Source organism: Mobula hypostoma, chromosome 3, assembly GCF_963921235.1.
Source record: "Mobula hypostoma chromosome 3, sMobHyp1.1, whole genome shotgun sequence".
NCBI classification, from domain to species: Eukaryota; Metazoa; Chordata; class Chondrichthyes; order Myliobatiformes; family Myliobatidae; genus Mobula; species Mobula hypostoma.
Genome location: NC_086099.1, coordinates 40,211,953 through 40,225,362, shown reverse-complemented (window position 1 = coordinate 40,225,362; position 13,410 = coordinate 40,211,953). Strand labels below are relative to the sequence as shown.

Below are 13,410 nucleotides of genomic sequence, written 5' to 3'. Positions count from 1 at the left end.
TGTGTCGCCACCACAGCTCCAATCTGCTAATTACATTTTCTGACAATACTACAGTGATTGGTCTAATCTCAACTAATAACAAGTTAGCCTACAGAGAAGAAGACATCACCCTGACACAGTGGTGTCAAGAAAACAACCTCTCTCTCAATGTCACACAAAAAAAAGGAGCTGGTTGTGGACCTTTGGAGGAATGGAGACAGGATAACTCCCTACTGACATTCGTAGTTCTGGGGTTGAGAGGATGAAGTTACTCAGCATACACATCACCAAGGATCTCACATGGTCTGTACATACTGGCTGTGTGGTAAAAAAAAGCACAACAGTTCCTCTTTCACCTCAGATGGTTGAAGAAGTTTGGTATGGGTCCCTAAATTCTAAGGACTTTCTACAGGAGTACAATTGAGAGCATCCTGACTGGCTGCATCACTGCCTGGTATGGGAACTGTACTTCCCTCAATTGCAGGGCTCTGCAGAGAGTGGTGCGGACAGCCCAGTGCATCTGTAGATGTGAACTTCCCACTATTCAGGACATTTTCAGAGACAGGTGTGTAAAAAGGGCCCGAAGAATCATTGGGGACCCATGTCACCCAAACCACAGCGTAAAAGCCAGGACCAACAGGCTCCTGGACAGCTTCTTCTACCAGGCCATCAGACTGATTAATTCATGCTGATACAATTGTATTTCTATGCTATATTGACTATCCTGTTTTACATACTATTTATTACAAATGACTATAAATTGCACATTGCACATTTAGACTGAGACGTAACGTAAAGATTTTTCTCCTCATGTATGTGAAGGATGTAAGTAATAACGTCAATTCAATTCAATTCACTCTGAGGGTACATGTGACTGATTTTGGATTAATTTGTACTGTTGCAGTCTTCAGTTTCCCAGAAGCTAGCTAATTGAAATAAACTCATCCTACATATATTTCTAAAGTAAATTCAGGTGTGGTTCTTGCCTGGGAAGCTAGGTTTCTGAGGTGTACAAAGTGTGGGATGGGATTTCACAGTGACATTACCAGTGCACTGATGAATAGCAATTGGCACAAAATTTGCCACGGCTTAAACCTGCCACCCATAGCCAAGTGGCACATGTCATGGCTGTGATGACTAAATGGAAAAAGGGCATCTCCTAGAACAATCCAGCCCATTATATACAATTCCATAGAACAGTTACATGGAGGTAACATGCGATTTCAACATATAATACTAACTTAATGGAGGACCAAGTAATTTTAGATATATCATAGCATCCCTGAGTATCAAACACTAACCATCAAACATGGCTGGTGCTCCATTATTGGCATGGAACTGTATTGACATAACAGACAGTAAGCATACAGCAAATTCAACTCCGTTTATTGTAATGTGCACCTATACTAAAGTAGCCTCATCAGATGCAGTGTATACTATAGCTTGTTTTGTTTTTGAGTAAGAAAGTTACCTTAAAAAGTGCAGCCCAGCTTCATATAAGACTGTAATGGAGATGGTGAGTTCATTGTCACTCATTGTTTCATTTGACTCACTGCTGTCACTGAAATGTTAATAATAGAAGTGATATTTCATGGAGAGTTTTCTCAGCAGAATTACTTTCAGCAGAAAATCAAACCAACTGTTAATCATTTCAATGAAATGCAATGTATTGGGTCAAGAGACAAAGAATATTCATTCTACTTTACTAAAAGGATAGGTTAAAATGAAAGAAAGACCAGAATTTAAGTTCTGTCACTTAAATTAGAATCAATATATAACTTAACAGAATTCATTTTATCTCAATAGATTTAAATTTTTAATAAGTAGCAATACATTGTTACAACATATTAACTCAGAATGAATTTAGTGAAAGAGAAACAGACATACAGAGAGACAAACACAGACAGATTACTGACAGTGCCAGTATGCAGCAATCTCGTGCAGATCCCTGCACACCCCACAGATCTACACTGCTGTGCAAAGTTCCTGACTGAGGATTCAGCTTTTTGCTGGCACTTCAGTAATTAATTGATTAAATTGGTCCTATCACACTGATGTATTATGCAGAGCCCGCTGCGATGATTGGTGTTAAGTGGGTTAGGGCAAGCAGTTCAGCTCTCTTAGTGACACACACACAGTGCTGGAGGAACTTAGCTGGCTATGCAGCATCTATGGAAAAAGAGTACAGTCGATGTTTCAGGCTGAGACCCTTCAGCAGGACTTTTTTCCTCCAGTCCTGCTGAAGGATCTTGGCCCGAAACATCGACTGTACTTTTTTCCCCATTGATGCTGCCTGGCCTGCTGAGTTCCTCTGGCATTTTGTGTGTGTTGCTTGGATTTCCAGCATCTCTCGTTTCAGCACTCCTGGTGAATGTTTTGGAAGTGGCTGTCCTCTCCTCTTTTTGTCTGGGTGCACAGCTCTCTCCAGTCCAGAGGTTTCTCAATGGTAACAAACTCAACAGTGGCGACCATGTCAGAGAAGCGGCAGGAAGCAGGCAATCTGCTAAACACATTGCGCAGTCGCTGCCAGTCCCTAGAAACGGACAGAGAACTGCCTCAACTCTACACCTTAATGTTGACTGGCCTCACACGGTTACCCTAGGCCTCCCAACACTAGCCCTCAGAAACTGCCCCTAAGCATTGCCTCAGTGGTTCACTCGACACTGGGCTGTGCAATTGTGAGATCACAGTTTCACTGGCAGGCGCAAGCCAGTCGATAGCAGTGAGTTACGCAGCACTCTGGGACAGCAGCAAGCAGCTGAGTGGGAGCTATTTTTAGAGAACAGGTGGGGCTGTACATGTGCATTTGGAACCCAGGTACAAGTGTGCTACAATGAGTCATTGTTCTTTAAAGCTGTGCCAAGTGCAGCACCCTTGTTTCTTCACAGGATTCAAACTTACATTTGAAACTATAGTTTTGTACATTCCGCTTACTGTCCTGAAAGGGCTTATAAGTGTTTATCCACTCGATTAACCCTTTTTCTTATTTACTCATTAATTGGTTGTATACATCATTAAAAATGCTCATTTAGAATCCAACCTTAATTGCATCTGATCTGAGGAGTAGGCAGTTAGGCATTGGTGCATCTGGAATCATTAATAGACCGAAGAGGAGGAGTATAGCAGACCTACTTCAAAGGATATTAGTGAACCAGAAATAAAATCCATTACTTTTCTGGTCACCATTTTAGACACCACAAATACTTAATTAATTGGATTTAAATAGGTAGCTTCCACATTATGACTCGGTTTCTCTGGACCAATGGTCCAAGTCTCTAGACCCTTATCCATTTATTTTGCAATAATTTCCCTGAAGCCATAGTTCTAAAATCCCAATGCTCAGAGGAGATGGTTTCAAATCAAGGTACAACAGTGAAACAAATAGGCTTATTCAAATTTGCATTGGTGCAATAGAAAAATAAAGCAAAATAGAAAAAAAATCCAGTAGTGGCCCAATGGAACAACAAGTACTGCTGCTGCCTGTGTAGTGTTACCACATTCTCTCTTTGGGATGTGAATTTCCTTCTGAGAGATTTACCTTTCTTTGGATTCCTCTTATTTCTAAAAGATGTGCACTGATAAGAAAATTCGCCACTGTAAATTGCAACAAACACAAAATGCTGGAGGAACTCAGCAGGCCAGGCAGCATCAATGGAAAAGAGTAAACAGTCGGTGTTTCGGGTTGAGAACTGTCTTGGTGAAGGGTCTCAGCCTGAAACGTCGACTGGTTACTCTTTTTCATAGATGCTGCTTGGCCTGCTGAGTTCCTCCAGCATTTTGTGCGTGTTGCTTGGATTGCCAACAGCTGCCGATTTCTTGTGTTTGCGTCACTGTAATTTGCACCTTGTGAGTAGGTGAATGGTAGAATCTGAAGGCGACTGAAGGACATGTGAAGAGAATAAGATGGGATTAGTGTACTGGCCCTTGATGGTTGGCATGGGCTCAAATAACATTCTTCCAGGATACTGGCAACACTCAAATTGATCTGCAGAGTATTGCCAACACTCTCTGTTTTTATCTTATGACCTTTTTTATACTTTACACAAAAATATGACTGTTGTGAATTAAATATTGAGGGGAAAGGTGAAGTAATTGAATAATACTATCATATTTGATTGGAACTGGATAAATTTCTACTTTTATGTTACTGTACTGTAAGCCTAGTTTTGAATCTTTGTCGTGCAGACTCGGCTTTGTTATGCCACTTGGAAGTCAGCTAAACAGGTAGAGCACAGAGGGATACAGTCCTAAAGTGGCCAAATAGAATTAGTATAGATGGGCAAATAGGTCAGCGTGGTCATAGTGCTCTGAATGGCCTTTTCTGTACTGTAAGACTCTATGGCTCTACGACATGTGTGATTGCTGTATTGAACAGGTAGCTCACTAAATCAACCTCGCTTATATAGGGGATATAATGTACAAATTTCTACCCCCACTTCTGCATAATTCACGTTGCAGTAGTGTACCATACAGTAAAGTTTAGTCTTTTCAAAACTATGAAGTACTCTTCTTTACCTTGTTGCCTCCAGGTGTATGAAAACATCACCAAGGAGATGAGTGGTATTGAATTCAAATTTCATCTTAAAGGAAACCTGAGAGAGAAACACATAATGAAAGTATTATAGAATCATAAAAGGGTTAATATTCAATAAAATACTGCATTAATTCTGGCAGTCTGCACAACAATACAAGCTCATCTGTCAATTCACAATCTCTTCTTTATAATTCAGTGCAAGTATGTTTCTGCTACCAGTCTTTGCTTTTAATGTGTTCTACAATTATGTTTTGCCTCAGGAGCTGTTCCAATTACCACCCCTCTTTGCTTCCAGTTTCCTAACTCCAGCTTCATGTTAAGCCAAGTTTATTGTCATGGTCACAAGTACTGTGAGGTACAGGTACAATGAAAAACTTATTTGCATCAGTATCACAGACACAGAGATTCAGACAGCACTCAGAATATAAATTACACAAGTTCTACCAGATAGTGAAGAAAAATACGTCTTGTATCCATTAGTATCAAACAGGAATCTATTAATTGATACAATGCAAAGTTATAATAATTTGTTATCAATTTTCTACATTCAAGAAAGTGATGAAGCCTTCTGATGCTTTAAATCTGAAGAAAGAACAAAAGAACGGAATTACTAAGTAGGTCAGGCAGCATCAGTGGGGAAAAGTAGTGGATACGGCCTGGTCCATCACGGGTAAAGCACTCCCCACTATCTATGTGGAGCGCTGTTGCCGGAAGGCAGCATCCAACATCAAAGATCCCCACCCTTCAGGATATGCTGTCTTCTCACTGCTGCCATCAGGAAGGTGGTACAGGAGCCTGAGGTCTCACAGCACCAGGTTCAGGAACAGCTATTACCCCTCAACCATCAGGCTCTTGAACCAGAGGTGATAGCTTCACTTGCCCCATTACTGAACTGTACCCACTTTCAAGGACTCTTCCTCTCATGTTCTTGATATTTATTTTTTTTTGCTTGCTTATTTGTTTTTGTCTGTTTGCTATTTCTTTTTTTCTCCTTTTTATATTTGCAGTTTGTTGTCTCTTGCATATTGATTGTTTGGCCATCCTGTTGGGGGCAGTTTTTTATATTGATTCTGTTGTGTTTCTTGTATTACTGTGAATGTCCGCGAGAAAATGAATCTCTGGGTTGTATATGGTGACATACATGTACTTTTATTATACATTTTCTTTGAACTTTGAAAGAGGATTAAACTTTCTCATCAAAGTCTTTGGAACAGAAATAGCAGTTTGAAGCTGTAGAGATGGTAGGAAATGTGTGGAGAAACAAAGAGGGAATAAGTCTGTGATGGGAGAGACCAGGAGAGACTGGATTACACAAGTGGCAGACTTGTGATGTTGATAACAAAAGTTTTTTTGTCAACTCTACATGACCTGTAACTCCACCAGTCCCCCGCAGGTCATTTATGACAGCAAACCTCACTCTCCATGACAGATTTTCAGTTTTCCTTTGGAAAATCTCCCCAACTCTAGGTCTCCAGTTTCACAACATCCAATAATCCCATACATCCCAGCTCCATACATCCCAGCCGTACTCCATAAAATACTGGGCAGTACTTTATCTCTTGGGTCCCCCTGAAAACCTACTCCAACAAAATTGACAATCTCAGCACCTCTTCTTCCGACACCTACCCCCATGCACCATCCCAAAGCACTTCTCACTCGTCAATTTCCCCAGACTTACATATAACTTCCATTAAGATGACAATGACCTGGATCCCTCCTCCATGTTCCACAGCTAGATAAACTGATTTGGCAGTGGGATGGGAACTGGTGTGATAGGGTTGAGGATGAAACAGTTGGTATACAGGTAGATGCAGTGTGTAATGAGCCTGTGAGGAAGGACAGGCAGATGACAGGAAACATTTCAGTCAGTGGGATGAGTTGAAGCATAACATGGGGGAAAAACCAAAAAGAATGATGAATACAGGGCTGAAGGTGTTATATTTGAATGCACACAGTATACAGAATAAGGTAGATAATCTTTCTTTCTTCTTAAATCTTTTTATTGAATAAGTATACAAAAGGTAAGCCATATAGGCACTAATACACTGTTAGAATATAATAAAATTACAGGAGATATTAAAACAGAAAAGAAATGATACAATGTAATTTAAACATAAAATAATAAGGTAACATAATTGTATACTAATTTTTATATATATATCAATAGAAAAAGGAAAAAAAAAACCCAAAAAAACACAAAAAAACCCACCGTGCAACTAAACTAAAAGCAAAGCAAAGCAATGGGCTAACTTGGAAACAAGTAGAGTTAAAAGGCTTAAAATCACATCCTCAAACCCGACCTCCATTAAAAACAGTAGAAAAAAACAAGAAGGGAATATAAATATGGAGCAAAAAGGGGAAGAAAAAAATTACATTAAATGAAAATATTGAATAAAAGATCTCCAGGTCTGTTCAAATTTAAGTGAGGAATCATAAAGATTGCTTCTAATTTTCTCCAAATTCAAGCATAATATTGTCTGAGAAAACCAAAAAAAGGTAGATGGAGCATTAAGCTCTTTCCAATGTTGTAAGATACATCTTTTCGCCATTAAAGTAAGAAATGCAATCATTCTACGGGCTGAAGGAGAAAGATTACTGGAAATTTTAGTAATCCAAAGATAGCAGTAATAGGGTGAGGAGAGATATCTATATTCAATACCTTTGAGATAATATTAAAAATGTCTCTCCAAAAAGTTTCCAGAGTAGGACAAGACCAAAACATATGAGTTAAAGAGGCTATCTGCCCCGGACATCTATCACAAAAAGGATTAATATGAGAATAAAAACGAGCTAATTTATCTTTGGACATATGTGCTCTATGAACAACTTTAAATTGAATTAGGGAATGTTTAGCACAGATAGAGGAAGTATTCACTAATTGTAAAATCTGTCCCCAGTCATCCACGGAAATGATAGAGCCCAATTCCTGTTCCCAATCTACCCTAATCTTATCAAATGGAGCTTTCCTAAGTTTCATAATAATATTATAAATCATAGCCGATGCACCTTTCTGACATAGATTAAGGTTAATTATAGTATCTAAGATATATGTAGGAGGAAGCATTGGAAAGGAAGAAAGTATCGTACTTAGGAAATTTCTAACTTGTAGATATCTAAAAAAATGTATTCTTGATAAATTATATTTATTAGATAATTGTTCAAAAGACATAAGGGAACCATCTAAAAATAAATCCAAAAACCGTGAAATACCCTTAGTCTTCCAAATTTGAAAAGCACGATCCGTGAAAGAGGGAGGGTAGATAATCTTGTAGCACAGTTAGAAATTGGCAAATGTGACATTGCAGGGATCACTGAGTCGTGGCTGAAAGAAGATCATAGCATCTAAGGAGATTTATTGCATGAAAAGGGCAGGCAGATAGGCAGAGAGGTGGGTGGCTCTGCTGGTAAAAATTGAAATCAAGTCGTTAGAAAGAGATGACATAAGATACAGAATCCTTGTGGGTGGAGTTAAGAACTTGCAAGGGTAAATAGACACTGATGGAAGTTATATACAGGCCTCTGAACAGTAGCCAGAATGTGGGATACAAATTATAGTGGGAGATACAAAAGGCATGCAAAAAGAACAATGTTACAATAGTCATGGGGGATTTCAATATGCAGGTTGATTGGAAAAAGCAGATTAGTATTGGATCCCAAGAAATGTAATTTTTAGAATGCCTACAAAATGGCTTTTTAGAGCAGCTTGTGGTTGAGCCCACTAGTGGAATGGCAATTCTGGATTGAGTATTGTGTAAATAACCGGATTTGATTAGGGAGATTAAAGTGAAGGAACATGACAGAATTCACCCTGCAATTTGAAAGGGAGAAGATAAAGTCAGATGTATCAGTATTACAGTGGAGTAAAGGGAATTACAGAAGTATGAGAGAGGAGTTGGTCAAAGTTGATTAGAAGGGACACTGTCAAGGATGACAACAGAATAGGTATGGCTGGAATTACAGGCACAATTCAGAAGGTCAGGATAGATACATCCCAAAGATGAGGAAGTATTCTAACGGGAGGATGAAACAACTATTGCTGCCAAAGGAAGTCAAAGACAGCATAAAAGCAAAAGACAGGGCACATAATACAGCAAAAATTAATGAGAAGTTAGAGGATTGGGAGGCTTTTAAAAATCAACAGAAGGAAACTAAAATGCATAAGGAGAAAAAAGATGAAATATGAAGGTAAGCTATCCAGTATTATCAAAGTGGATGCCAGAAGTTTTTCAAATATATAAAGAGTAAAAGAGAGGCGAGAATGGATATTGGATCACTGGAAAATGATACTGGAGAGTTAGTATGGGGGGGGGGTGTGTCAAAGAAATGTTAGATGAGCATAATAGGTATTTTGCATCAGTCTTCACTGTGCAATACACTAGTAGTACACTAGAAATTCAGGATTATCAGGAGGTAGACGTGAGTGTAGTTTCTAGCACTAAGGAGATGGTACTTGGGAAGCTGAAAAGTCTGAATGTAGATAAGTTACCTGGATCAGATGGACTACACTCCAGAGTTCTCCAAGAGGTGGGTGAAGAGTTTGTGGAGGCACTAAGTAATGATCTATCATGAATCACTAGCTTTGGGAATAGCTATAGAGGACAGGAAAACTGCCCATGCGCACCGCTCTTTAAGAAGGGATGAAGGCAGAAGAAAGGAAATCATAGGCCATATGGCCTGACTTTAGTGGTTATGAAGCTGTTGGAGTCCATTATTAAGGATGAAAGTTTTGGGATACTTGGAGGCACATGATAAAATAGGCCAAAGTCAGCATGGTTTCCTTAAGGGAAAATCTTGCCTGACAAATCTGTTGGAATTCTTTGAGGAAATAACAGGTAGGATAGAACAAGGGAGAGTCTGTGCATGTTGTTTGCGTGGGTTTTCAGAAGACCTTTGTGAAGCACATGGGGCCGCTTAACAAGTTAAGATCCCATGGAATGAAGATTGTCTAACTAGTAGGAGCCAAGAGTGGGATAAAGGGGGCCCTTTGTGGTTGGCTGCTGGAAAAGTAGTGGTGTTCCGCAGGACTCAGTGTTGGGACCAGTTCTTTTCTTGTTTCACTAATGATTTCAATGACTGAATTGATGGCTTTGTGTCCACGTTTACAGACAAGATGAAGATAGGTGGGTGGACAGGTAGAGTTGAGGAAGCAGAGAGTTTGCAGAAGGACTTTGATAGATTGGGAGAATGGGCAAAGAAGTGGCAGATGGAATATAGAGTAGGAAACTGTAAGGTCATGCACTTTGGTAGAAGAAATGAATTTGTAGACTATTTTCTAAATGGGGAGAAAATTCAAAAAAACAGAGGTACAAGAGGATGTGGGAGTCCCTTAATGTTACCTTGCAGATTGAGTTGGTGTTACAGAATGCAAATGTGATGTCAGTATTCATTTCGAGAGAACTAGAATATAAAAGCAAGAATGTACCACTGAGGATTTATAAGCATTAGTTAGACTGCCCTTAAAGTGCTGTATGCAGTTTTGGTTCTCTTATCTAAAAAAAATGTGCTGGCATTGGAGAGGGTCCAGAGGAAGTTCACCAAACTCCTAGACCTAGGACGTGACACCACCCAGCCAACAACTCAATCCTTGACTTCCTGGCCAAAAGAGGCCAATCAGCAATACCTCCTCCATGATTATCAACAAATTTGTGTCTTTAGCACATTAGTTTAAACTCAATAGTTCCAAGGCCAAATTCTACTCTATCTCCATTTACAAGTTCACAGAGACATCAGCTTTTTGGGCCAGATCTCAAACAATGATGAGACAGAGAACTGGAAAGAGAAAGAGACCTTAGTGCTATGGTGTCATTCACAACCTCTCCCACAATGTCAACAAAACAAAAAGGCTGGGTTTTGACTTCAGAATTGGGAATGAGTACACATCCCCATCTATATCAATAGTGCTGAGGTGGAGAAGGTAGAGATTCTCAAGTTCCTAGGCATAAATATCACTGACAATTTGACCTGGTTTAGCTATTTGGATGCAACAGCAAAGAAAGCACACTAATGTCTATGCTTCCTCCGAAGGCTAAGGAAATTTGGCAAGTCCTCAGTGACCCTCAGTATTTCTGTTTTTCTGTGGCTATCAAAAGCTATCCTGATGCTTCATAGCTTGGCACAGCAACTGCACTGGTTAAGACGACAAGAGATTGCAGAGAGCTGTGGACATAGCCCAATCTGTCTTGGAAACCAGCCAACAGTTAAAAGGTACAAGAGCCTCAGGACTCGCACCATCAGCTTCAAGAACAATTACTACCTCTCAAATTCAAGAACTTGATGTAAGAGGGGATAACTACCCTCACTTGCCTCATCACTGAAATGTTCCTACAACCAATGATCTCTCTTTAAGGACTTGTTATCTTCTTATTATTATTTATTGCTATTTATTTATATTTGCATTTGCACAGTTTGTTGCCTTCTGCACATTGGTTGGTCTTTCATGGATCCTGTTATAGTTACTTTTCTATAGGTTTGCTGAGTACGCCCACAGGAAAATGAATCTCAGGGTTGTATATGCATTTTGATAATAAAAATCTACTTTGTACTTTCAACATAATAAAGACCCCTCCCACCTTGGTTATCCTCTTTTCTCCCTCCCCCCCACCCCAGTCAGGTAGAAAATACAAAAGTTTGGGAATATATACCAATAGGACTAGGTACAGCTTCTATCTCAATTCTAAGACTCTTGAATGGACCTGTTGTACTACAAGGATAAATTCTTGATTTCTCGGTCTATGTCATCGTGTCCTTGAACATATTTTGTCTACTGCATGGTATTTTTACTGTAACTGCAACACTACCCTGCATTCTAATTTACTTCTCTTTTGGTACTTACGCATGGAATGGTCTGTCTGGATGGCATGAAAACAAAAGGTTTCCCTGTATCTCGGTACATAATAAAATAATAAATCAGTTATTGGTAATTGTTTTCTAGATACCAAAAATACATACTCCTTACCTCTGCTTCTGGTACAAGAAAAGGATATCCCACTTTGCATGTCACATTGCTTGGTCCCAATGGCATGCAATCATCATTTTGCTACAAGACAAAATATATAAATGGAATAATTCTACTAGTTATTTTGACTTACTTTCTTACAATATAATTGCATTTACTTTCCCCTCAATTTGATAAATTCATTTTGTTTTGTCTTCAGTGTATGACAGTTTGCTCCTTAGTAAGGAATGTTGTCTACCTAATGTTTCTCAGTCTGGTGTCTGTTTTTATTGCAGTGTATATTGCATGTAAGCACTTGCCTTCCATGTGTCACCAAGACTGGTTTATGGACATAATCAATTTGGAAGTGGTGCATGGAACATGATGAAGTATTGATGAATATGTCTTCCGGTTAGCTCACTCTTTTTCTCTGGGGAACTAACTTGTCTCTCCCTAGCTTAACTCTCAGACACACAACTAAATTAATATAAAGGCACAAGCACCCAGAAACAATTTTAGTTCATTGAAGTCGGAAAATTGGGTGTGAATTTCATTATTTGTGTATACATATTGTATACTAACTTGAAAAAAATATAGAATTGAAGTTCCTTATTTGAATCTCTTAGTAAGGGCAAAAGAGCTAATTCATTACTTCAAATTATCCACCTGTATTTGTGAAAAAACATTCTCTTGATTTCTGCAACTGTGGAATAAAAGCAGCATCAACTCAGCTCCTGCCATTAAGAACCAAACATCAGAATATTGCAGGTTGAATACTACAGTGTAGAAATACAGAGGCACATGATGTTTCTGATCCATTATGTAGTAGAAAATTAACTTCTGTCAAATTCCCCTTGAAATCTGGTGAGGCATTTCTCACATGAGTCATACCTGCATTCCTGACCTGATCTCTGTGTGCCAAGGATGACATCATTCCTCATGCTGAATATCTTTTGGAATGTTATAGTAGTCCTTAAACTTGCTACACTGGAAGCAACTACTACCTCCATTCCCAGTGGATTTTCAATTTTTGGAACAGAGTGCTGAATTGGGATTTATCCTTTTGGCCTTTCTCTCCTCACTTCCCATTACACCACATACACAATATCAACACCACAGCAACTTCTAATCCCCATTAATGGTACCACAAGTTCTGGCCTCATCCCCCTGCTCTCAGAACATCAACTGGTCCCAGGTCCTCCAGTTCCCTACCCCTGAGCAACTGACCAGTCAGTCAGTCAGTGGGTGCTGTCCCGAATCCGGGTTTGGCAGCTATGCGCCTCCATCTTGTGACAGCACCAAGTACAGCTTCTCCTCCAGTTTACTCTCGCTGGCCGCTTTGGCACCGCCCGCCGCCGCCCTGCTGAACTCGAGTCCGAGGCCGTGTCGGCCTCCGGTCGCGGCCGCTTCTTCGACCTCGGCCCTTCCTTAGGAGGCGGTCCTGGGCAGGTCCAGGCACATGGTGCAGCGCCCAAGTTCATCATGTCTCTTCTAACTAGGTGCATAGCATACGATTCGTAGATACATGGTGAGGCTTTAATTTCTTCCACGGAAGATGGCCGTTGTCTCACAAGGAGTTCATCTGCCCTTTGTCAGGTCTTGATTTTTAGTCCTGCTGGGTGTCCTCGCACCCTCCTCACCAGACTAAGTCCGGTGGGGGAGCCGGCCCAAGTCGCCGACCACTCGACCACGGGCCCCGGCAACTGGCCGCTGATGGTCTTAATCCATTATCCCCAGTCACCGGTAGTGACTGCTCCTCATATCTGTTCTCCTGATCACATGATACCAAGATTCTGACCCAACAACCTCCTGAACCCCAGACGTATCTGAACCCCCCTCCCCAGTTCCATTGATGATTCCAAGCCCCAATTCTTCAAACTACTTTATAATCCCAAACTCTGACTCTGAATACCCTGATGATCTGAGCACCCAGCCTCTCAAACCCTTAATAATTCTGACGACC

The 13,410-nt window shown here is 40.1% G+C and overlaps 1 protein-coding gene across 1 annotated transcript in view; it reads right to left on the bottom strand.

The window, feature by feature from the left end:
• Positions 1-13,410, bottom strand: part of itga1 (integrin, alpha 1) — a 227,008-nt gene that overhangs the window by 47,441 nt on the left and 166,157 nt on the right. Inside the window, exons 22-24 of the mRNA XM_063042906.1 lie at positions 11,469-11,549; positions 4,495-4,571; positions 1,451-1,540 (exon numbers count right to left, since the gene is read on the bottom strand). Coding sequence (XP_062898976.1) covers positions 1,451-1,540; positions 4,495-4,571; positions 11,469-11,549 — 248 coding nt within the window. The remainder of the gene's footprint in view (positions 1-1,450; positions 1,541-4,494; positions 4,572-11,468; positions 11,550-13,410) is intronic.